Source organism: Podarcis muralis, chromosome 3, assembly GCF_964188315.1.
Source record: "Podarcis muralis chromosome 3, rPodMur119.hap1.1, whole genome shotgun sequence".
NCBI classification, from domain to species: Eukaryota; Metazoa; Chordata; class Lepidosauria; order Squamata; family Lacertidae; genus Podarcis; species Podarcis muralis.
In genome coordinates this window covers 52,076,148-52,103,565 of record NC_135657.1, presented here as the reverse complement: position 1 = coordinate 52,103,565, position 27,418 = coordinate 52,076,148, and the positions used below count along the sequence as shown (strand labels likewise).

The 27,418-nt window shown below is 40.7% G+C and overlaps 1 protein-coding gene across 3 annotated transcripts in view; it reads right to left on the bottom strand.

The window, feature by feature from the left end:
* PRKN (parkin RBR E3 ubiquitin protein ligase) overlaps positions 1–27,418 on the bottom strand; it is a 606,555-nt gene that overhangs the window by 283,774 nt on the left and 295,363 nt on the right. For all 3 annotated transcript variants that reach the window (XM_077925847.1, XM_077925845.1, XM_077925846.1), the window contains exon 6: positions 19,186–19,301. In XM_077925847.1, coding sequence (XP_077781973.1) covers positions 19,186–19,301 — 116 coding nt within the window. The remainder of the gene's footprint in view (positions 1–19,185; positions 19,302–27,418) is intronic.

The window sequence follows — 27,418 nt, the reverse complement described above, 5'->3', positions numbered from 1 at the left end:
GAAGGGCAAAATCTGTAAATGAGAAGGAGCCTTTGATGAATGGAACTAACTTCTGACTAACAGACCCAATTACTATAATGCACTCTATGTGGGGCTGTCCTTAGATGTGGTCCAGAAGCTGCAGCTGGAGCAGAATGTGGCAGCTAGGCTGCTAACTAGAGCGACCTATCAACAGCACAGCACACCTGCACAGAGGGATCTGAGCAAGCTGTCAATATGCTACCATACCAGGTTGAAAGTTTTAATATTGGTCTATAAGGACCTTAGCAACTTAGAACCAGGGTAGCTGAAAGATTGCCTTATCTCCACAAACTAGTTCAGTCACTATAGTAATCAGGGGAGGAGCTTCTTGTAGTCCCACATGGTCCCAAGGTCAGAACTATGGTGACATGGAGCAGGCCTTTTAGTGTAGCAACTCCAATATTACGAAACTCCCTTCTGGTGGCATTTCATCACCCACTGAAGACATTTTATTCTTCTACTAGATTTTCCAAGATGGATTATCCTAGCCTGGTTGCTGTTCATTTGGGAATAGTATATCATTTTAGTAGGGTTCCCCCCCTCCCCCAAAAAATCTGATTTTTCATATATCACATGCTGCTTTTGAAATTCTTTTGAATATAAATGAGTTAAGAAACTTTCTAAATTTCTTAACACACACACGGATAAATCAGCTCAATATTAAGTGCTCCATGGAATTTCCATTTTAATATACTTTCCAGCTGATTGCACAAAAGCAATGCCTCAGCAGCACTGAAGTCTTCTACTGTAGAAGCAGACAACCATTACTATTATACTATTATATCCACATATGTGCCAATAAAAAGTTAAAATGTACCAAGTGAAGTGGGTGACACCCCCCCAAGGGCCTTTTCAACAGTGGCACCTCTTATGGAATAACCTGGCATAATCTGTGTAGTAGACTTTCCTCAAGTAGATAAAGGCCTTCTTGTTCACTCCAGCCATTTAAGACAGTATGGGCCACTGTTTTTAAAACATGTTTAACTTGGGAGGTGCAATAAGCTTTGATGTATTCAAATAGTGGTACACACCTTACCCCTTTTAATGGTTTTATGATTTAATTTGCATTTCATTTGTGTTTCTTATTTATTAGGAGCACTTTTTACTTTTAACATGTCACATGTCATAAATGTTCCACAAAAAGCAAAAAAAGAGAGCACATATTAGGAAACTGTGTTATGCTGAGCCCAGACCATTGGTCCATGCAGCTCAGGATTGTCTACACTGATTGGCAGTGGCCCTTCAGGATTTCAAGCAGGCATCTCTCAAGTTTTACCTGGAGAACCTGAGGCTTTCGGAATGAAAAGCAGAGATGCTCTATACTTGGTTTATGGCTCTTTCCACTTAATCCTTAGGATGCATACATGACAAAGATTAACTTTGGTTTGTGATCAGTGTAACCAACCATGGTTCAATAAGCACAACTTAAAAGTCTTGGAAATCAACCTGCAAGATAAGTCATGAGCCCTTTACAATAAAATACTTAATATAAGTAAGGATGCTTGTGGTGCGTCATCTTTGGAACCACCACCCAAATTTAGCCCAAAGCAAAATCTAAAACAAACAAAACTCCTGAGGCATTTCAAAAGATGCTACAATAGTTTCAACACAACTAGCATTTTTTCTCTAGGGGGTCTCTGATCTCTAGCCCACTCCTTTGTATTCTTCTACAGTGTTCCTCCTCCATCTCATTACTATGACAGAAAGGGATTATGAATGAGAATAGAGAAAGAAAGCCAAAGCTGTGTGAAAATCATGCAATAAAAGCCATCTTAAGAACAAATTAGTGTTTCAGGATTGCTAATTAAATCTTCCCAAATATGTTAGATACAGACTTCGCCAGTAAATCTGTTTTGTTCCCTGTCTTTGGACTCATTGACCAATACAAAGAAAATGGGAAACCATCAGGATTTAACATCTGATTTAATTTACTAGTCTTGTGATGGAACTACTAAATAGAACTGTTGAATTGTGTTCTGGGGTTTATACCAAACTGTGAACTAAAAGAGAAGATGAAATTGTTTGAACTGAAGCCACCACAAAGGTCTGATGATGTAGAAAAGAAGAATCATATATTCATATATATATATATATATATATATATATGCAGGTTTTGGTGTCCTCGGGTATCTTCCCGTGTAAAAGTTGGGGTGTCTAGGCGACGTTTCGACGAGGTCTCACTCGTCATCTTCAGGCTGGTGCTTTCGGCTTCTTGTTACTGGAACAGAGCAGGATCTCAGTGTTTGAGTTCCTATAAATACTGTTGAGGAGGTGTGGCCTCCTATGTTCTGGGCAGAGAGGAAGTTCCCAGGCTAGTGTGCCTTTTCTTCTTTTGTTCCTTAATTGCTTGAGGGATATCTTGAGTGATTTCTTGAGTGATATCCTGAGTACCACTTAGGTGGGTCATTAGGTGTGGATTAGTTGCTAAAGCCTTTGTGTCTTGACCTCTTGAACTTTGTGAAGAGTTTTTCTGAGAAGATGGGTGTACTACATTTAGTTGTGCTCTGGCTTGGCTTCGTGTATAGGGGCGAGCTGTGGTTTTGTGGCCTGTGCCAGCCAGATCTGTGTAGGGATTGCAGGGGGGTGCAGCATCCGGAGGTGCCACCATGGTTTGGCTACTGGATGGTGTCTGTAATTTATCTGTGGAGAGGGTCTGGGTTTGGGTCTGGTGTGGTTGATTGGTGATGGCGTTCTGTGTGCCTCTGGATCTGGTGTCAGTTTTTGTGGGGAGGGCTAATTTCCAGATGTCTGGCAAGCGGGATGTGTCGTCACGCTTGTTCATGTTGTGAGGGTGTTTCTCTATCTCGATGGCTTCCATGATTATTCTCTTGTGGTGATGTTCCATGTTAGAGAGCAATTTGGAATCTGCAAAATTAATTTCGTGTCCTGTTTCTTTCATGTGTTGGAAGAGAGAGGAAGTTTTTTCTTCTTTTTTGACGGCATTCTTGTGTTCTGCGATACGTGCATTTATTCGTCTGTTTGTTTGTCCAATGTACGTGGCTGGGCAGACTTTGCAGGGTATTTCATAGACCCCTTGGTTTTCCAACTGGATTTTATCCTTGGGGTTTCTGAGGATATTGGCTATTTTTTGGATAGACAAGTCAGAACACAAACCCAAACTTTGGCTCAGATATGTTGACGACACCTTTGTAATTTGGCCACACGGGAAGGAAAAACTGGACAGCTTCCTCACACATCTCAACAGCCTACACCCCAAAATACAATTCACTATGGAAATAGAAGCCAACAACCAACTTCCCTTTCTTGACGTCCTAATCTACAAAAAACCTGATGGCTCCCTAGGACACACTATCTACCGGAAAAAAACACACACCAACCGCTACTTACATGCACAATCACACCACCACCCTGCACAAATAAACTCCGTAGCCAAGACTCTCATCTCCAGAACCAAACGCCTGGCTGACAAAGACCACTTGACAACTGAGTTACAGAATCTCTCAAATGTGTTAATTGCCAATGGATACCAGCAAAACAGGGTTACGAAGCTAATCCAAAAAGAAACACCCCCCAAAAACCAAGACACAGAAGAAAACAATGGCATGGCCCTCCTTCCTTATATCAAGGGCACTACAGATAAAATTAGCAAAATCCTCCATAAACACAATATCAAAACAGCCTTTTGCGCCAACCAAAAAATAGCCAATATCCTCAGAAACCCCAAGGATAAAATCCAGTTGGAAAACCAAGGGGTCTATGAAATACCCTGCAAAGTCTGCCCAGCCACGTACATTGGACAAACAAACAGACGAATAAATGCACGTATCGCAGAACACAAGAATGCCGTCAAAAAAGAAGAAAAAACTTCCTCTCTCTTCCAACACATGAAAGAAACAGGACACGAAATTAATTTTGCAGATTCCAAATTGCTCTCTAACATGGAACATCACCACAAGAGAATAATCATGGAAGCCATCGAGATAGAGAAACACCCTCACAACATGAACAAGCGTGACGACACATCCCGCTTGCCAGACATCTGGAAATTAGCCCTCCCCACAAAAACTGACACCAGATCCAGAGGCACACAGAATGCCATCACCAATCAACCACACCAGACCCAAACCCAGACCCTCTCCACAGATAAATTACAGACACCATCCAGTAGCCAAACCATGGTGGCACCTCCGGATGCTGCACCCCCCTGCAATCCCTACACAGATCTGGCTGGCACAGGCCACAAAACCACAGCTCGCCCCTATACACGAAGCCAAGCCAGAGCACAACTAAATGTAGTACACCCATCTTCTCAGAAAAACTCTTCACAAAGTTCAAGAGGTCAAGACACAAAGGCTTTAGCAACTAATCCACACCTAATGACCCACCTAAGTGGTACTCAGGATATCACTCAAGAAATCACTCAAGATATCCCTCAAGCAATTAAGGAACAAAAGAAGAAAAGGCACACTAGCCTGGGAACTTCCTCTCTGCCCAGAACATAGGAGGCCACACCTCCTCAACAGTATTTATAGGAACTCAAACACTGAGATCCTGCTCTGTTCCAGTAACAAGAAGCCGAAAGCACCAGCCTGAAGATGACGAGTGAGACCTCGTCGAAACGTCGCCTAGACACCCCAACTTTTACACGGGAAGATACCCGAGGACACCAAAACCTGCATTCCTGTACCCGTGAAAATCTACGAAAGCATATATATATATATATATATATATATACACACATTGCAATCTTGAAAGAAAAAGTCAAAAGAAATATTTATCTCTGTTATGCCTTGGAAAATTAATGCCAAGGAAAAAAATACTTAGTACATACTTCTAAAAAGTCTGATAATAAAGTTCTTTACACCAGGCATAATCCTTTCAGAGTTTCCATTTATTTTAAATGGAGAAGTTAAGTGCTTAAACTTCATCTGATAAAATACATGGTTGGAACTGAATGTTTTTGGTGTTGTTGTTTTTTTGGTGTTTTTTTTTTGCTTGAGCATGCCTGTAATTCTTTTAAAATAAATTCTAATTTCATTAAGTGATTTTTAAAAAAGATTCCACAAAACACCATATCTATTGCAGAACAGCATATCTCTCAATATAAAACTATTATATTAGCCTGCTGTTGAAAATGGAGCATTTATCGTGAAAGAAAAATTCTACTTCGTTACTAGTTTTGTTAATTCTGAAAACATTAAAATAATTGGACTGCTGCTAGCAAGAAATTAAGGGTCTTCACACAGAATTTGCTGTAATAGATCCCCTTCCCCCTTGTATTTTTTTTATTTTATTGGGGGGTGGGGTGCTCAAAGTCTGCCCAAAGTCAGGAGCTTGGTTTTACAAAAGATTTCCATCCACCGCATGGTGCAAATGTAGCCAAGGGGGAGTGCAGGTCAATGCATAATGAACTAGTTTATCTCTGCTTAGCCTAACTGAGCCAAACTTTCCCTTGATTCTTACATGATATGCTTTCAGTTTAGAACACCATATAGCACTTGTAATGCACCATTACTAGGGCACCAAAAGCTAGTTTCTGGATGCTTCTGACCAAATGGGGGTCCATACACATTACGATTTAGCATACAGCCTCACCCAAGGAGTGATTTTTAAAAAATGTTCCAATTGTCATACACATGCCAGACCAATAATAGGGTAAGAGAGCCCATCTTGCCAAATCGTTTGGCCCACTGTCAGCTGGTAACTACTGAAGCTGGTGGGATGGTGAACTTCTCAGACAAAAGCATTAGAGGGGAAAAGTTGGACACTGTGAAATTTCACATTTCTAGGAGTCAGCATCAAATACCTTGATAGAGCTGTCTTTTTTTGGTTCTGCTTGTACCAAGAGAGATGACCTAGTGACCAGCCTCCTCTGTTTTGGCCACTGCACTGACTTGTGGATTCCTCCGTTCCAGCAGCAAAATTCAGAAATTCTCACACAAGAGCAAATTGACCAGCTTCACAGCGATAACATTTCTCTAAGACGCGGTGCAGACTGCATTGCTTTCTGCAAAGCTCTTTAATTGTCTGGCTCTGTTTCCTGCCAGATGCTTGGCGATATTGTAGCATAGGCCACAGAGAATATGCCTTGAGGGAAGAAACTGAATTTGCTGTGTTGTTTTTCTTCTAAGAAAACAGTAGTAGGAAAACCAAGAAACATCCATTAAGAAAATACCAATGTATGTGACTTGCAGGAAAAAAAGCTGGTCCTTTTTTGTCACTTTGATATTTGGACAAAAAAAATTGTGTGTGCTCGCCCGTGTACACAAAGAGAGAATTCTTAATGGAAAGCCCTACTGAGTGCAAACCTACCCCCTACCGACATCAACATTTGCTAAAGTCTAAAATGCTCCAAAATAATTAGAGATGATATTTAAGTTATGTAAAACTAGCTTTTGAAGTCTGCAAAAAGTGCTGTGGCACCTTAGAGAATGCCTGCAAGATTCTAATTTGGGGAACTGAATGCGTAGCACGTCTAATTCTCTCAGCCAAAATCCACAAGGGACATCAGCCAATGTACACTTAGTTTAGGATGATGATCCTGGGTTCCGTGCAAGTTCTGCTACAATGTTCTCAGTCACTTATGTCATAACTGGGCTCTAGATTCAGGGGTAGGCAAGGAGACACTTCACATACTTTTGGTTATGTTCTCACCAAGCCAGCCAGGACAGAAAGTTGCTTGCACAAGAGCTTCCAACAACTAGGTGCCCTACAGGTGTTCAAGACTACAACTCCATTCAGCCAGTTAGCTGTGCAAGGAACAGCAATGAGGTATGTTATTACTCAGAAGTAAGCACCCCTGAATTCAATGGGACTTATTGCCAGTGTACAGGATTGCAGCCAGGTTTGTGCCTGGTTGAAGTATTAATGCACCGACATCAGTACACTTGCTTGTGAGCTGTCCCAATGATTGGAATGGGAGCATATAAAAGAGGCTTGTGAATTGTAGCGGTGGCACTGCGGTCTAAAGCTTCTTCAGCTGTTTTAGGTCTGGGGTAGTCAATGTGGTGCCCACCAGATGTTCCTGGACCACAACTCCCATAATTCCTGAATGGTTATGTGGACTGGGGCTGATGAAAGTTGTACTCCAAGACCTACCTTACATATATCTTCAAAGTAACTAATTCAGTCATTGTTTGTAGGGATATAGACCTTGGTGATTAACAGTGAAAGAAAGAAAGAAAGAAAGAAAGAAAGAAAGAAAGAAAGAAAGAAAGAGTAATCCAAAAATTAAAACTCAGTATCATATCATCTACAGGTGTTCGTTTTTTAAAAAAATACTGAGCAACAAGGTATTATAGAGGGTCACCAGCACTGGTGTGATGACAGGATTATAACTCAGAATTTGTCAGTGAGGCATGGACTGTTTATTAGCAACAGCAGGGCAACTTAAGTGAACATTTTCCTCTCTCACTATTGTCATCTCAGTACAATGGTATCACCAGCTTATTCTATGCGATGGTTTATGAAGAAAGAAAGAAAGAAAGAAAGAAAGAAAGAAAGAAAGAAAGAAAGAAAGAAGACTCATTTATAAAACAGAGTGACATGAAAAAGCTCAGACCTTGAACGGGTTTTATACCCTTCTTTGCCAGGGCAAAATGTGCATCCATATGGTCTTGTAACTGACAAAACTGAATATGTAGTTCCAAGATTCAGAACTAGCCCATTACTCTTCAAAATCAAGCAAAAACAAATGCAAAGTGAATAGTAGCTAACAAATTGCCTGAGTTCTGTGGTTTTTCTAAAATGTTGCTGATGACCAAGCTTTAATAGAACATCATAAAAATAATTTACTAAAGCACCAAATACACACTTCTGAATGTTTTTTGCAGGTATTGTACCAGCCTCTGCCATTATTTAGTTACTGTAAGAAGATCAACATTAAAAAAAACAATTTAAAGACTTTACATACCAGCAAAACACACTGTCCTCCATAGTGTTAACGCCTTACTTGGTGTGGTTAGGCTCACACTCTAACTGCGGGGTGCTAGCCAACATGAACCATACTCAGAGCATGCAATAAATAAATATATAAATGCACATCCTAAGGTGTGCAAAAATACATATAATAGTAAAAATAACATACAAAATGAATTCAGTTGTTCAGATGATTTCCCATACAGCAAAAGAGATGCATTTGGAGCTTGCTTTCATTTGTGCATAGTCCTTACACTGGATAAGGAGAAGTGGCAGGGAGAAAGAACACTGGCAACACTGTTGCCAATGGGATTTAAGTAACCTGGGCACATTGTTAAAACAAATTTCAGTTTATGTATTGGTTCACACAAATAAAAAGAGTCCCGGAACAATTTACAGTGAGAATAGCATACAAAATATAATTTAAAAATCAGTTAAAACCAAGCAAGCATACTAAAAATCATGAAATAGCATGAAATAACCACCCCATCCACATAGGAATTAACACCAAAAATAAATAATTGAAAATCAGACCATTAGTGCTGTCCAAATGCCCAAGAGAATAAAAAATATTTTCGGCTGGTGACCAAAGGATAACAAAGTCAGCACCAGCTAAGTTGCCTTGATGATAGCTTTCCACAATTGAGGAGCCACCACAAAAAGGCCCAAATATCTCTTGTAGGAGACACACAAAGAAAAGCCTCAGATGTTGATCACAGGGTTCAGGTAGGTTAAGCAGCAACTAAGGGCTCTTTCTTATGTCATTTTTGCAGAATGGGGGTCTCATGTGGCTACATGACCTTTCTGGAAATCATTCTGCACCATTCTGGAAACTTCAAAAGCTCTCAGCTACTTGGGTAGGGGCCCACAGTGCAAGTCCTTCCCTGACTAGCATCCTATTTGCTTTTCAATATACTGATGCAGTTTTGTTTCATGGTTGTGCAGTGTTGCTACTTATTGTAACAAGGCAAAAAAAAAAAAAATGCTGCTTTTTTCCTACCCTGAAAGCAAACTATTCCACTACATATATTGAAAGTTATGGCCATGTTCAATCTTGAAAGACTGCTAGATAAGCAACAGCTTAATTGGCCACCTACACAATTATCAATTATCTTCATTCACCAGCATGACATTTTGTAAGAAACAGCTTTTTGATAGCATTGTGCCTCTTTCACCATAGATAATCGTTTCTCAGCTTCAAAAAAGTTAGATGCTAAGTAGAAAGGCTCATTATTTTCCATTGTTGTTTGTAACTTCTCTGTGTCACTGTCTTTCTTTTTCCTTTCAGATCAGCTTACTTCTCTTATTATAGACAACTGTACTTAACGAACAAAAGCTAAGCAGATAGCAAAAAAAAATGTAACTGGGGCTGCAATCTACTCAGAAGTAAGTCCGACTGAATTCAGTGGAGCTCACTCCCAGGTATGTGGGGTTAGGACTGCAGCCTTCATTATTGCTTTAATTCCACAAGCTGGAAATCAACACACCAATGAAGAGGGTTGCAAATGGCTTGAGCATGTGCCACCTTGAGTCTGGCCATGAGCAACAGAAGCAGGGACACATTAAAAGGATTTACTCTGTCAAAACTGGGACTTCTGCAACAATGAATAATTAGTTAAATAAAAATGACCATATTGATCTGACACGGAATGTATCCAACAATGGTCCTGGGCTAGTGGAAAACAGTTCTATCTAATTTTTGCCAATTCCACCCTATCAAATGCAGCTTTCCCTTTCCCAAAAGCTAATTCCGAGGATTTGGGGTTCCTCCAGAATAGTATGAGATATATGGCATGGGGGGGGGGGGCCTACAGCAGGCAAAGTTTTGCAAAAATGGACCGCACCATCTTGCAAGAATGGAAGCACTTTTCAATAGTGCAAAGTTGCTGAGTGATACAAGTCACCAACTGCTAGTGTTCCTACTGCTGATTCACACCATTAGATGAATGTAGCAACCATTGCTTCATATAACCAAATATTCATATGATGAACACTGTCATATGAGTTAGCCTAAGCAGATACTTAAATATCCACACAACAGATATTAGAAAGTATTCAGAGATTATGGTTGTTTTGCCAACATTTTCAGCAGACCCTTTCCCCCCAAAGTATTCCTTTTTCAGTGATTTTCAGTACTGATCCATGATTTATTTGCACATTCCTCATGCTCTCAGCAACATCATCACATAGATATATCTGATTGGCTGTGCATCATGGCAATACCATGCAGTTTCTGTTTAGGTGAGATAACTCATTTGACTAATCCAAGGAGAGAGAAGCAGGAAATACAGGTGTGGGTGGGGAGATAGAACAATGTTAATCGGGTTATTTTTTTTCAGCAGAAATTTCCAGCAGAAATTTCCAGGCCAATTAAATTGTAATTTATACTTGAAAATCAAAAGTAGATTATCTAGCAGTTCCTGTGCTATTTCACCCAAATATCTGATACTGTATAGTTCCTGATTAGTGCTGAGTTGTAGATATATTCTAAAACAGTTCTGTAACTTTTACTACAATGTTTATATAGCATTTAAATTGCAAGGCACTTAGTGGGAGGTAAGTCACTATAATTATGATCTATATATGAGTTGTCCAAGGCCATGCAATAAGAAAATGGCAGTGATGGGGTTTGGTGCCTATTCTCTATCCCAGTGTTTCCCAACCTTTTTTGGGCAAAGGCACACTTGTTTCATGAAAAAAATCTCGAGGCACACCACCATGCCAGATGGGGAAAAGTCACTTTTTACTTATGAAAAAAAAAAAAAAAAAAAGTAACAGCATAGAAGGTAATGGTTATCTCTTTGATGTCTGATGGGAGGGCATTCCACAGGGCGGGCGCCACTACCGAGAAGGCCCTCTGCCTGGTTCCCTGTAACCTCACTTTTCACAGTGAGGGAATTGCCAGAAGGCCCTTGGCACTGGATCTCAGTGTCTGGGCTGAACGATGGTGGCGGAGACGCTACTTCAGGTATACTGGACCGAAACCGCTTAGGGCTTTAAAGGTCAGCACCAACACTTTGAATTGTGCTTGGAAAGGTACTGGGAGCCAATGTAGGTCTTTCAAGACTGTCGTTACGTGGTCTCGGCGGCAGGTAGCAGCGCTCACAGCTTACGGACTGCACCTTGTAACAGGTGTCTGGCCCAGCAGCCTAAGGCGGACAAGCCACTGAAACAGGCATTCAGAATCCATTCATTTCATAAAACCTGCAGGGCTCAATCTCTGTGTTTGTGTATGTGTGTGTTTCTGTTTTGCCCAAGGGTCTGGGGGTGGGAGAGAGCTCTTTAGCATGATGCTTTTAAAACAATTAAATTATCAACAAACAAACCTGATGATACGAATAGCAACGTCAGGTGCTGGGGGGGGGGGAGAAGGGGGCCTACTCAGAAGTAAATACTGCGTCCAGGCGCAATTAGCGCTGATTTAAGGTGCACCAAGACTGCCCAAAAACCTCACCAAAGATATGCAACAAAGCGCTTCGTTGCAGAGGGGAGAGTTTGTGCACCGTGGAGGCTGGAGGGCTTCTATTCTACATGCGGGGGTTGGGGGGGCGAGGAAAATGTGCTCCGTGGTGGGGCGGGGAAGGCAAAGTTGCAAAAGCGCCCTGCTCCTTCTTCCGCGGAGGGAAACGCTCCTGCGGAGGCGAGAGGCAGCGAGGAGGCGACGAGGTGAGGCTTTTGTGAGGTAGGGAGAGGAAAGACGGGGGAGGGAACCCAAGGAGGATTTGCACGAGAGGGAATGAAGGGGAAACGCGCCTCCCACGTGGAGCACTTTTCCCCGGGAAATGCACGGGGTGGGGTCGTGGCTGATCCGTGCTGCGCGCTCGCGTCGTGCGGCCCAAAGTGCTGCAGGATCGCCAATGCAAGACCCCCTTTTAAAACCTCCCCCTCCCCCAGCTCTGGAAAAAAAGGGGGAAGGGGATGGCGTCGGCGTCGGGGTGCGGAGGCTGCCCGTGCCCGGCCAGGCGTCGGTGGCGGTGTCAGCGCTGCTGCAGTGGCTGCTCCTCCTGCGAGCAGTGAGTGGAGCGCAGCCGCAGCGGCGGCGGGGGGCGCGCGCGCACTAGGGCGCAAGGCTGGCGGTGGCGGCGGGGAGCCCGGCGGAGGAAGGAACTTGTCCCTTCCCTCTGGACTCGCGCCCCCCGCAGATGTTGCGCCCGGTGCGACTGGCACCCCTGGCACCCCCCACGCTACGCCACTACTCCCACGGCACACTAGGCAACGTCCGGCGGCACACTAGTGTGCCGCGGAACACCGGTTGGGAAACACTGCTCTATCCATTGGACTACAATGCCACTAAGAGAGTTCACTGATCTGTGTAGGATGATTCTTCCAAGCACAATGATTGGTACCAGATAGCATCTCTTTGATCTCTCCAAATGTCCACTGCCTAGGAACCTTTCAATAAGCATTACCCAAGAACACCAAGTGGAAATCACTCCTTTGAAAACACTGATGCTTCAGAAACACTGCACTTCAACCTGAGTCCTAAGTAAAAACTTTTTAAAAGCAAGGTTCATAAATGGTTAAGCATAAAATATTGTAACTGACTGGAGCTGGCAGCCCACAATACAAGCCAGGCTTCTCCTGAAAGTTATGAACAGAGTGGAAGTGAAATGCACTAAAACATTTACTTGCACACCGACTGGTTTCAAAAGAAAGTTCATCCCTTACACCTGTCTGTGAAATACCCAGAATCAATTGCAAGTTTAGAAACATAGCAGAAGTTCAAAGGGGGTCTTTTTAGGATTCTTATAAAGATCTACAGAGAAGCATGTTAAAAAATTAATAGTTAAGGTAAGTTCCGGCTCCTATAGCCAACAAAGAATGAGCTACTGGGAAGCATTATTTACTTCCACAAATATGTGAAGGTGAAACTAAGAAGCGTGCCTGAGTTGCACTTTTTTGCCTCCCAACTAATTAATATTCCTTTTGTGCCATATGTTTTAGATTGCAAGCCTGAGGGCAGGGAATGGCCTGATTCACAAACAACACTAAGTGTGAAAACATGAATGTGTGGGATCCTAGGGAGCAGCTTGCAGCTGCTTTCTCCTTACTGGCCCTTTTAGCTGCTGTGGTGACTCAAGTCAAGGTTTAGCTTAAACATTTGGCTTAGATTGTTGTTGGAACCCAGGCTCATGGTTAAACCCTCTCCACACTAACCACAAGCTCAGCAGCTGCAGGCTCCTCTCTGGGAGCTGACATTTGTGAATCTCACTAAGCCAATGTGATGTCAGAGGTGGATTTGGCACCCCTCACCTCTCACTTTCCATTCTGCTTAATGGTTGCAGAGCCCCTTGCTGCACCCCCAAGGCTCTTTGCCCAGCGCAACTGAACTGGTCACACTCCCCTAAATCTGCCTCTGGTGAGAACTTGTTGGATAACTATCTTGGACATGGAATACAAGAAGGGGAGGTGAGGGGAAGGTCTGGAAAGAAGTTACTGAAAATCTGGAATGTAATGAATGAATTATCTTTTTCTTTTTTCTTTTTGTTTGTTTGTTTTTTGTTTTTTGTAATTCTTTTTTGAAACTTTAATAAATATTATTTTTTTTAAAAAAATCTGCCTCTGGTGATGAACAAACCATGTCATCATCTTATTACTGGTGTAAGTCATTCCGGGAGCCTATTTCGGCTAAAAAGCAGGTTAAAATGGTTTTGAAAATAGATGAATATTTAATCCCAAAGTTTTCTTAAAGGTTTGGTTGTGGATACTAAGAAGTCTGGCATTGGGATGAAGGTGTGATCGTTTCCTTGAGAGGTTCAGAGAAAGAACGGCAGGAAAGGCAATGCTGCTCTATCACTGACAGTGAGCGTTTCAATGTACCAGCAGTGAAAGTAAGATAAAAAGACACGACAACGCATCTCAACCACAAGGGCTTCTAACACTTTCGGGAAGCCCTGCTGATATAACTGCTTGTGTGCAGATCCTACAGAGCATGCCAACGGAGAAAGGAAGGTCACTTAGAGATACCAAATCCACATTTCAAAGTACTAGCATCAATAAAAGGTCTTATCATGGGGTTTTGTAGGTAACTGAAAATAAGCATTAATAGCTGTGCACTCTGCTTTGATTGAACAGGTCTTTAAGACCTAAACCAATTAGTAACAATTCTTTGATGCTTAATTTGTCATTTCGCTTAATTGATTTTTTTTTTTTTAAATCCCATTTATTTCAGAGGCGGATAAAAAGTGGTATGTTTGGCTTTTCTCTAGGCAGACTAGTTAAAGTGGCTAAGCTCTTAGTACAATATTTTTCTGGAAATTTTCAAGGAAAACAAACACAGCAGCATGTAAGGCATATACAATTGAAAAGGACAATTTGATGGCCATGCTGGGTGGAGAAACTGTGGGAGGACACACCTATGAAGAGAAGCTCTGAATGTATCATACCCTTAATCTGTGCAATTGCATACTGAATCTTATAAAGCCAATCCCTCAGAAGTGAAATTACAGCAGAGATGTCTCTTTCCAAACATGTGGATAGCCTTTTAATTCATTAGCACTGCATTCTGAACCCAGCCAAAGAAAAAATGGTTCCTTGTTCACTTTTACAACAGCATTCAATACGCAAAAAAATCAGACTTTAAAGGTCAGTCATTTTTAATGAGACAATAGGATGAGTTGAGATGACAGGCTTGATGTGTTGTGGTTTGGACTAATATGTTGGTGGGATCACATCCTAAACTAACAACAAGAGAAGTCTTCGTTTGAGCAGCTCATTCAGTATACCATGTCCATCAGCAGCCAATTCTGGATGTTTTAAGTTCAGGGTTTCTCAAATATCTCCCCACATGCATAAAAAGAATTTCCTGAGTTTCCTCAAATGAAGCTGCCCTGGTAGTGGTCTCTTTCCAGTTAGGGAATAAGCAAGCAATGGAATCCATGAAAAGCAAATAAGGTCATCGAAAGTAATTCACACTTCCCATGGCAATGTCAGGATCTCCCTAGCCTTTATATGAAAAACAAGGTTTAAATCCAACCCAGGGGCACTTTTCTTCACAGAATTTACACAGAAGTAGATCTACAATTTAATCCTTCTAATCTATTGCCACATGCAAACTAATAAACAATGTCCACAAATCTGAGCCACTTACCTATTATAGTTTTCTTTCTGTAAAGCAGTCTGTAAAGAAAATGAAACACCGACCCCCCCAAAAAATGCCAGTGGTAAAACACACACACAAGAACACCAACTGAGGGCAGATCCATACCGTACATGTAAAGTATGTTCAATACAAATTCAACACACATTGCAAACACACTGCATATATTACCCAGTCATTCACATAAACTATCAAAACTGCTAAAGAAACACGTGTTTACCGGCATAATGTAAGAGGACGTGACAACTGATGATCTGTTCCTTTAGGGAACAATGACTTAGAAAACTCCTACATATTTGTGTAGTGGCAGTTAACTTATTCAACTATGAGGGTTAACTGCAACACGTTATATATGCCTCTGAAGACGGTTTGGAAACTTCAGCTGGTGCAGAATTCAGTGACCAAGCCTTTGACTGATTAACATTCTATAGCCTTTTAAATGTGTTTGTGGGAGTGGGGTTATTAGCTTGTTTTTGTTTTATTATGTATTTTTTGTTCTCATTTTGTATTTTTTATGTTGTAAACTGCCCTGTGATCTTTGGATGAAAGGCAATAAAATAAATAAATAAATAAATACATCCATCCATCCATCCATCCTCACCTCAGTGGATTTCTGATTTTTCTTTTAATTCTGTTCATGATTGGAGATATAAGATTATCTCAGGGTGGATCCACCCCATATATTTAAAGGACATTCAATGCATGTTTAAAGAACATGACACACACCCCATTGAATCGTGGGGACTCTAGCTTCCTGCAAAGAACTGACTTTCCAGTGCTCTTAAACTACAGTTCCCAGGATTCCATGGGCAAAGTCATGTATTTTAAATGTGCATTGGATATGCTTTAAATGTATACTTGGGATCTGCCCTGAATCTTACAAATGGGATGGGTTTGGTTTTATTTTTACACCAGGCTATGTTAATGTAAGGGACGTGGGTGGCGCTGTGGGTTAAACCACAGAGCCTAGGACTTGCCGATTAGAAGGTCGGCGGTTCAAATCCCCGCGATGGGGTGAGCTCCCGTTGTTCAGTCCCTGCTCCTGCCAACCTAGCAGTTTGAAAGCACGTCAAAGTGCAAGTAGATAGGGAAGGTAAACAGAGTTTCCGTGTGCTGCTCTGGTTCGCCAGAAGCGGCTTAGTCATGCTGGCCACATGACCTGGAAGCTGTCTGTGGACAAACGCCGGCTCCCTCGGCCTAAAGAGTGAGATGAGCACGCAACCCCAGAGTCGGTCACGACTAGACCTAATGGTCAGGGGTCCCTTTACCTTTATGTTAATGCAATGGGATAAAAAATAGTCCTGTGCATTTCCCCCCCAAGTAGAAACCAACCTAGAGAAGCAAATAAGTGCCCTTCTTCTCAAGCACAACACATGGCTAGGGTATGGGAAAACTTAACCACCATGAGACACATTTCAATTTGGCTTGGTTTATAAAGATAAAGTCTAAAACTGTTGATATTTTCTTAGTTTTTGTTTAATAATTACTGTTTTTAAAAGCAAAAAAATTATCTGGGGAAAGAGATAAAAATGTTCTTCTCCTGAAACACCACATGGCAACATTCTAGTACCTCAATATACATTGCAAGTGAGATTGAGGCAGTAAAACGTTTCCCCACATACTGGTAGTGTACTTCTTATCAATGCCCTGAGAAGATTCCGACATGTCTCTGACATTCTGCATTTTCCTTAGAGCTCTCTTATCAACATACAACTGGTATTCAGACCTTACAGATTTATAAAGACAATATGAATCAGCCTGAAATTATGCAGTTATGGAAAGCTTTCTACCTGTTTGAGGCTTGCCATCCTAGTTATATTATCACTAGTAAAGTAAGGATCCCTTAAAACTTGGCAAATTGAGAAAAGATGAACAGAAGCTCTCACAATTCTTAATAAAATTCTCATCGGGGCAATTTTATTTTATGTTATTTTTCTGCCATGTTCAGGCTTATGAGCTCTGGACTTCGCTTTTTTAAAAAAAAGGTAACATGATAATAAAAAACAATGAAAACTTCTACTTCCTAGGGATTTCTTCTTCTCTGGTAAATAAGGGTAGGTCCTATGTATATTTTATACCTGTGCATCTCTTGGAACACTAACAATAATAGTGCCTTGAGGAACTGTACACCACACAACCTGGTTCCTGAAAGATAGCATGAGGCCCTTTTGCTCTCCCATATTGTTTTCATGTTGCTTAACACGGTTGTGATTTCTGAGTCTGATTTTCAAGTGCCTAGGGGTTATGCCAAACTCTTTTGATGCTTTTCTTTTAAATATATATATTTTAAAAAACATTGGAAATAGTTGACAAAAATGTATTTCCTCTGGGACCACAATATTAAGTATTTGTTTTAAGTGCTTGCTGTTTGCTGAACCAGTTCAGACCATCTTTAAAATATCAATCCATCACCTTGCATGCTGCAAGAGAAAATGTGTGCATGTGTTAACAACTGACAAGTCCAAGTTTCTCCTTCTGTTGCAGTTAAGCAGGAAGCACCAAAAGGCATTATACTTCATGGTATACCAACTCTGGATTTAGCTAGGACTGCCATACGTCCTGATTTTCCAGGGCATGTCCTGGAATTCGCCTCCAAAAATGGCATCCTGGATTATTTTTTGGAAATCAGGCAAATGTCCTGGAAAACCAGCAACAGGGGTTAAATTGTGCCCAAAATGCCATAAAAGCTCCAAAACTCAAATTACTATAGCTTTTACTAAAAAATATAAAAAATAAAATTCAACAAACAGCAACAACTTTGTCCTGATTTTCACTTTTAGCAAACCTGCTTAATAGAAATTGTAAAATTAAATCTGAGAATAGGACTACATGCTTTCAAGTTCTCCAGCCCCTTGTTCTTTGCAGTTACCTTTTTCTGAAGCTTTTTGAAAGAAAAATTTCTCTCTCTATTACTTGGATGGCAGACTATTTTTTATAAAAAGACCAACAGCTCCAACTCCTTCCCTCTATATTGCTTTTTAAAAATCAGATCTTCCAAAACATAGACCCCACACAGATGATCAAATTATCCTAGGATGAGCTTTAGTACCCAAAAGTAACTTTTTTGTCTATATCATCCTAAAAAGCAGAGAGAAGGAATGTGTTCAATACTTTTTGTCCCAGCAGCTGGGTGATACTCTAGACCTAATGGACGGCACAAGCTATTGAAGTGATTCAGCATAGTGTGCCTGAAAGATGAATTGTAAGAGAGACAGATGACAGTTTTATAACTCTCAAATATCTGTGAAGTGATGGGCATCCCACTATTCTTTTCAAAGCTGACTTATCTTTTAACCTATCAGAAAGGCTCATTTTCTACAGCAAAGTACTGTCAGCAGACAGTCAAGGCAGCACCAGCAGCACAGCGAAACAGTTTAATGGACTATATTGTGTTGTGCTTGAGATGGAGGGAAAAAATAACATCTATTTATTTTCAAACTGTGTATGCCTTTCCAGAAATTCTCTCTCCCTGTCCCTGCTCAAGACCACTTTAATCATTCAAGGCTTCATATATGCTGGTTTACAAAATTGGGAATATGTCTTGGGGCTCAACACTTTCCCTCTACCTCTCCTACCACACACTGGCTGAAGCATGAAGATATTGGCTTATATTAGGCCAGAGTTGTGGTTTCCTGGCTTGTTAATTGACACTAAGTATGGAACAGTTCCAGTATACAACTATAAACATGCTGTCTTTACGGACCTAATGGGGAACTCTAGCACAATATAAGCCTTGAACATTACACAAAAATCAGGATATGGTGTGAGGAAAGAGTGCTTTGATGCTAATTCCCAGGTTCATAAACCGGGTTTATAAAACTTAAAATGATTCTCTGAACTGGACCACTGTCTCCTCCCAGATTTAAGAGTCGACCACTTGACCTTATTATTATTATTATTTAAATGTTTTTATTCCAGAATTGCAAAAATGATCATTGCATATGTACGCAACATTTGTGTCCCTAATAGATTGGATGAGGGAAAGCAATGTAATGCATATTGCCAATTGATTCAGTAGCAGGATCAACACAATGATTTCTGTTATAAAAACCCCAGAAACTCTATTGTGGAAAGTGTGATTCATATTCCATTGTAACAAAACAGAATTTAAATTAAGTAGCACATCCTAAAAATGCAGTCATAGTATTGCCAGGATACTGTGCTTGGCATTCTTCAAGCTGACTTACCGAACATCTGTACAGGTTATACATGATATGCACCGACTATTTGTTGTAATGAGGTTCAGTGCCACAGATGTCTCACTGTCAGAGGTTGGGTGTGCTCCACATTTAAAGTAGAATTCCTGCAATATTGAAGAAGAGATAAAAGGAAGATTACATACTTGCACTTCATGTCCTCTCTTTATCTTAGTCGAAGTGAAGTCTGAGGCAGTAGATAAATCACTACTGCCAGTGGAAAAAGTGGATGCTCATTAGGAATGCTTTAGGAAGGATGCCTCACAGTATCTTTGTACAAGGTGTATATTTTGCTCTTTGGACATCATCTGAAGAAAGAGAATGCATTAGCACTTGCATAGATTCTGTGATGGTTTTCTTGCAGGAATAAGGGATTAATGGAGAACCAAACCGGTACAGAAATAAAAAGGTCCTGGATTCTACAAGGATTTATCTACATGCAGGAAGCTGTTTCCTCACTCAGACCTTACTCACAAAAGTCTGTTGTTGAGTAGTGGATTTCCCCACATCCAGATACTAATCAATGTAACATATCTACACTTCCACTTCTAGCTTGGGAAGCATGTTAGAACCAGGGCAAGGCAGTACATGAATGCAGTGGAAGCTAAACCAGAGAATGAGAACTTGTGACCCTTCAGATGTTGCTGCCTTTAGCGCCCTTCAGCCTTAGCCAGCATAGGAAATGTTCAGGGGTGATGGGAGTTATGGCCCATAAAATATCTGGAGGACCATCAATTCCCTACCCTGGTCCAGGATTAATGAATTTCTGAGTTGAAATCCAGAGAATAGAAGGTATTGCCCTTTGACTAGGCAGAAACAGAAAGCCAGACTCCTAGACTCTCCCAGCTCTATTTCTATTAATACATTGTGAGTAAAGCATAACTCTGTTAAAACCATCACCAAACACACCTTTAAGCTCTGAGTATCAAGAATCTATAACCTTATATGGAAATACAAACAGAAATGTGCAACATGAGCAGAAATGTTGCTTATCAAAAGAAGATGTTTATGTGGCTGTTTAACTATGTAGAAGGAGTGGGGACACACCCCCCCTCCCAAAAAGACATTACAGAAGCATAAAAAGTTACCCAGTTAAAAAGTATATTACTGGAGAGCTTCTGTACAGTTCTGTACAAAGTGTTGTAAACCCAACAGAATTATATCTACTGCTAAGGGTATGACAAAGTGTAAACAGAGGACATAAATATCCCAGCAACAAAGAACAGAGTTTACTATCATGACACACTGTGCTGTGTGCTGCATTTAATAAGGAATATACTATTCTTGATGAAAGGGATTCTGTCCGTCCTCCCCCAATATATAGTTTACTGCCTCCATGCTGTTTTTTTGTTTTTTTACACAGTCATTTAATGTATTGCTAGCAAGCAGGTATTAAGACTGGTCATTGTCCTCTTCAGATCACCACACAAACGCTTCTTGTTCTTTTATAACTTTTTTTGTGTGTGTATCAACAAACAAACTTATAAATGGTTCTTATCTTTAACTATTCTTCCTCAGAGTCACTTCTTTCAGATACCTTCTGAGCTCTGCTTCTCCGTGACCAGCCACCCTCAAAATGGCGAAGGAGCCCTTCCCTTCGCTTTCCCGCTCTTTTTTCTAACCTCCTGGCTAGAGCTGGCTTGTATCTCCCCTCCTCCGAATCTGAGCTAGAACTTAAACCTTGCCTTTCCTGCGAACATCCTGTCCCTCCCTGTTGTTCCTCTTGCTCCCTTCTGTTAGATTCACTGCTTTCCTCCCCCCTCCCCTTGGGGAAAACAGTCTCCCTCTGGGAAACTGGAAACTTCTAACTCTAACTCTTCCCTGACAGTAGGAATGCAGCTCTATGGTATAATTTGATCCTATTCATTTCAACTAGGTATTTTCAAAATTTGTCAGACCTGTAAAAAGCAAGAACCATTGCCAGGAGAAACTCATGCCCACATTGTTCTTCACGATATGAATAACTTGCCGACTGCACTACATTATGTTGCATTGAAAACAACTGATGGACCAGAACAGATATATTATAGCGGTGTTGACTACTGGAGTCTGACATGCATCGCATGAACATTTGCTTCTCCCAAAAAATAAAATATTGTGATGTGAAAAACAACACCCCCCTTTTCTGAGTATTTTATAAAAACAGATACCTAATTTAAGTCTGTCTTGCAAAGTGGTGATTCAATCATGGCCACAAGAAGTGTTTTAGAATATTGTAGAATATTATTATTGTGCTGTTCTTTCTGAATTCCAACTTGAATTTGAGTCTAAGAGTCTAAGAAAAAGTCTAATGCTGTTAAAACCCAGTAAAAAGGATAAAAGAATGAAAGCACACAATTTCTTCCTCTCCTTCTATTTTGCTCTAATAACATTTATCTGGATATTTATCAAGACTTTGGGACCATTGACTTTGGGATTTGGTGTCAATACTAATGGTTAATGACTTGCAGTTTCACCAAAATGCACATAAAATCTGTGTTCACACATTGATATCACCTACATTTCCTTGAACATCTTTTTTTTATTACTGCAGGGGTGTAATACCACTGGTAAAGATATGGTTCTGCATCATGAACCTGATATGAATTTTAAAGTTGGAGAATTTAAAAAGACAACTTTCTCCAATAATTTGTCCTTCTGCCATTATTATTAAAATTATACATCTGTTAAGATTAATTTAGATATTTGTAGGCTACAATCCTATGAACTCACTTAAATGGGAATAACTCTCATGGAACTTGATGTGGCTTACTTCTGAGTAAGGTAAAAGGTAAAGCTAAAGGACCCCTGGATGATTAAGTCCAGTCAAATTCAACTATGGGGTGCGGAGCTTATCTCCACTTTCAGGCCGAGGGAGTTGGTGTTTGTCCGCATACAGTTTTTCTGGGTCACGTGGCCAGCATGACAAAAACGCTTCTGGCGTATGGAATACTGTGACAAGTGCCAGAGTGCATGGAAACGCCGTTTACCTTCCCACCACAGCGGTACCTATTTATCTACTCACGTTGGTATGCTTTCGAACTGTAGGATGCACTGTTAATGTCATTCCCATGGCAAGAGTGGAGCTAATGGCCCTTGAGTCCTTTTCAGATAAACAGATTTGTAACAGAATACGCTGTAACTACGGTGAACTGCTAGGCATTTAATCATTAATATGATTTAGATATGAAATTTAAATTGATATAATGTGGGTCTAGTTTCTGGGGAGTTACAGAGCAATCCTAAGTGGGGTTGGGGAGCAGTGCAGGGATGGATCCATTGCTGAATCACAAGCCCTGTGAGCTTGCACCAGGCAAAACAGAACAGGTGTGTGTAAGAGCAGTTTTTCTTTCTTTTTCACTATGCCAGCTCCAGGCTGGCATAGCTGAGGGAACAAAGAATTGAGTCCCTTAGGGGATGCAAAGGCTTTGAGTGCAGCAGATCCAAAGCTGCTGGTATACTATCCCCATCTCTCAAATGTGCCATATAATGGCTTTCTGCCTACTTCTGCTGGCAAGAGAACCACCAGCGGTAACTTTCCACCTGTCTGGGCACAGCTGAGGCCTCTGCCATCAGAAACATTCCTTTCCATTGGATAGGTTTCATTCTGCAATATTAAGCCCTTTATGTCATCAACACCATTGGCGGAGTTTCCTGCTACGCCCAAAGCAATTCCCACCAAACCTGTGCTATTATTTCCGACAAGCTTCTTTTATTAGCAGGGAAGGAAATTATGACACGTAAGAAGCTACCACATTTCTTACACATGGATATTCCATTAAGTTGTAGTTAGCTACATTGCTGTCTCCAGAGACCAGATATTATAACTTTCATCATTAGTAATTAATCTGCATTTTGGGGGGAAATGTTGCTAATTATTTTTGAATTCTAATTGTGTGTGCTCTCTGTGTAGAATGCTGCGCAAGTTATTAACAGAAAGGAAATTATTAGTTTTTGAAAAGCAGCCAATAGATGTACGTTCTGTGCATAATCCTTTTTTGATTGTTTTTAAAGGACAATATTGCCATAAAAAGCATGATTACCAAATATACAAGTAACATTTCTCCCCAAAATTAAATCCAGATAATATTTGTTTGCTGATTAACAGGCTGGCTACAAACCTCAAAGAACTTAATCCATTGTAGTACAGTTAACTCTCAAACTATCCAACCTCTTGGTCTGTGTGCAGTTAGCATTTTGCTTCAAGGAAGTAACCCTCTATTTTCTATGCAGTACTTGGAAGAACAGGCTAACACACTAGAAGTGTGTGTGTGTGTGTGTGTGTGTGTGTGTGTGTGTGTGTGTGAAAGAGAGAGAGAGAGAGAGAGAGAGAGAGAGAGAGCTCTCCCATCAACTCTCCCTCTAGCTTGATTCAAAATACCCGCTGTTAAACAACCTATTTTTTGAAACACTTATAACAGATTTGTTTGACTTTCAAGCCTGTTCCAATACTCAGTCCTGTCATGCTCCCATCCCTAAGACACAGGGAGGCTTCAAGTCTAAGACTCACTCCCTTATCCCATCCCCACCTACCACTGAAGTCAAGCCCTCCTGGTCACCTTTGGGGCATCATACCTGAGACCCCCAAAGAGTCTCTTTCAGACTTAGTTTATTATCCAAAGCCTCATGCACCGAGTCGGGGAAAAGGAAGTATGATTAAATTGCATGTAGAATCATAACTTCCCCTCTGTGGCCTAGCACCTCATTCAGAAATATTTTTTAAAGTGTTCTCATACATTTCTCACCCCCGCTTCCCGCTCACTCTCTCCCACAAAGGTCAGAGTTGATCTATTAACTGAGACCAAGCGTACTGGATCTGGACAGCCTTGATGAAGAACTGGCAAAGGAGACTGAGCCCAAAGAGCTTTTATCATGAATAGCAGGTCTTTTCTCCGACTTCGCCAGAGGCATTCTGAAAAGGGCAGTGGGTTCAGTCAGTCAGCACACAGACAGAAAGCAGATATTGGAGAGAGACACTCACATTGCTCTATTGTTGATGGTCATATTCAATTTTTTGTGCACTTTTAAAGCCTTTATATTGAGCTACCCAAGAACTTATTGCTGCCCGTTTACTTGGAAATGCTTTGACTAAACTTGGAGATATACGTTATTATCAGCAGTAATAGTACAACTTGTTATGTAACATTTTTGCCCACCTGAGTCACTGTATTCCCCCTTACTACATCAGGAATGGGAAATCTGGTGCTCTCCAGATGTTGTCAGACTGCAGCTCCCACCTTCAGTTATGATGGGCCATGCTGATGGGACTTGGAGTCCTGCAATATCTGGAGGACCAGAGGTTTCCTAGTTCCTTTCTACAATTTTTTCAAATTAAGCAAGGGGGCAAGTAAAGTGTATTGGGGCAACAAGTATTAAAAAAAAATACTTCTGCCTCAAAACAGCTTACAATCTCAAATAAAAAACAACTCTGGTCAGCAACCTTGCTGCTGCATTTTGAACCATGCTCTCTGGAACCCTGCCCATTATGGCTAATTCAAGCTAGCAGGGGAGTGGGGGTTATCTTTTGGGAAGCCCTCACTGGACCCTGAGGTACTTGACAACTACTGATCACCTCCTAGGCCATGTTCAACATCCTTTTAATGTACAAAGCCCTGAACAACTCAGCCATGTTACCTGAAAGACCACCTGGCCTGTAAGAGCATTTATACCATCTGGAGAAATTCTACTTGTGCTGTCACACCATACACAGTCTCATAGGGCAGTGACCCCAAAACGGGCATTTTCTGCTGTGGCCCCTGTACTGTAGAATGCTCTTCCCTCTCTGCCTTATGTGAAGCAGCAATTGTGAATTGTTTCAAACATCTTATCTTTTTGCCCATGCGTTCCTTGATCCACAAGAATGGACCCTGGTTTATGTGTCTGAATTTCTGTTCCATTTGCTTTCATATTTCCGTATTATTGCATTGAGCTTCTGTTTTTCCTTGAATGATTTATTGCTTATATTTTAGACTCTGCACCATTGAATATTTCTGAAATATTAAGCAGTTTACTAAGCCTTTTAAATAAACGAAGTGTCTGCTACAGAGGGGTTTTGGACATGATTCTCCTGGGGAAGAGTCATTAGCTCAGTGGCAGAGCATCTGCTTTGCATGCAGAAGGTCCCACTCAATTCCTGGCATCTCCAGGAAGGGCCAAGAGAGACCTCTTTCTGAAACCCTGGAGAAGCACTGCCAGTCTGTGTATAGACAATCCTGAGATAGATGGACCAACAGCCCTACTTAGTGTAAGCATCCTGTGATGGTTCATCCCAGTCCTCCTCTCTAGACAAGTTATACCACAAATATACATTTCCCCCCTTCTCTCTACCAGTATCATTTGATGTAGTTAGAAAAACTGAAGCCATGATTAAACCCATTTTCAACTGTCCGCATCCTCCTTTTGCATACCTGGGCAATATGACACGAAAATTGCAAAACCATAGCTAGAGGTCATAGTTTGTTGAATCCAGCCTGAATTATTTGAGGAGGTAAGTGCCAGCAATAAAATTTAGGTCACGATTCATCCTAGCTGTATTGAACTCAACCCACTGCATTAACATATAGATTGTTAAAGATATGTATGGTCTAATATGAGCTACAAATAAAGCTTGGCATCAAAGAAGCTATTTAAAATGTATCTCCATCATCTTATGCTAGACATCGCTGCTGATTTTCAGGTCTTACATGTATATATCAGCCCTCAAAGTAGAATCCAACTGTTCAATTTTATTATCAAGTGTTTCCTGTAGAGAAACCATCCATTCCTCCAGGCTTAATTTCCACAGGCAATCAGATTTGAATTTGTATGCCAATTTAAGACTCCAAAGGGGCTCCATGAAGGAAAAGTTCAAATACACTAACAGACTGAGTCCTCTGGCAATGTCTCACTTAGAAGAGGAAAAGAAACACTTTATTGTCAGATCTGTGTGCCCTTCCCTTTTCAAACAAACTAACCAAGCCTTCACGAAAAAGCCACTGATCAAAGCCACATAATAATTACACAAGTACACTAAAATAGGAAAGGAAACTATAACATTGGTGAACTGATCTACACGACAACACATATCCATATAATCATATTTCTCAAAGAGATTCAAGTGAACATAATCTAGAAAAGAAACTTAATACATGCAATGTCATCGAGCCATTTTCCTCCACCCATCCCCAGCTGCCTTGTATCCCTTGAATAACTAGTCACAATAATTCAAACTGTATCAGAGACAGTGAATCTAGGATTGCATATAAATTCAAAGTCTTTTACGTTAATTTGACACTCAGGGTGTGTTATTTCATCTAGTTCAGAGGGGTTTACAAAGGAAACAAACAAACAAAAACCCATGATGTATGCCTTTTAAAAATGGGCAGAGAAACTTCTGCAGACTATGCTAACCAGCAGTTTTTGATACTGTGGCCTTTGATGGCATACCTCTCTGTTTTCATAGTTCCAGCAAAAGGAGTTTTTCTGCTACATCAGGCATGGGAAACGTGTGGACTACAACTCCCACCATCCTTGACTATTTGCCATGCAGGCTGGGAATGGTGGTAGTTAAGAGTCCAACTATACTTGTTCCCCATTACTGTTCTAGATAAACCAGAACGTATGCCAGGTGGATTGCATTCAGTTTAGGGGGACAGATAAGTTATTACTCAAACCTGGTACAAGAAGGTTTTCAGTATGTCCTTATGAGTGGGTATCTGACTCATGTCTTCTGATGCCAATAACTCTTCACTTTATTCAACTGTGTAACCCATAGCCACCCACCCACCCATATTGCTAATTTAAAATTAATAAATAAAATAGGATAAACCCTACAATAGTAGGGATCGTGTATGATTGTTTGAAAAGACAAATATCCCAGTGATGTTCTTTTCAGTTCTTAGAACAGTTCAAAATTGTCATTTCAAAATTTATTAGCATTGTACAAAAGACAATGCATATTTTATGAAAGAGAAAATTGGGTTTTTTTGTTATATCATACTTTTTTTGCTGGACTGGGAATGACTTTGACTTCTATCAAAGTTTTGCTTAATGGGAAAATATTGTATTACTTGTCTTCCCCGTTTTATTCTTTTCTTCCAAGATTTCTTTCAATATGGTCAGAAGTAATCTTACTTCATTTTTTTTTTTTATAATAAATTTTTATTAGTTTTCCATAAATAAAGAAAAAACAAAGCAAAGACATAAACATAAACAAACAGAAAATCGACTTCCCCATACCACCCCTTTTCTGCATTCTTGTTTCAAG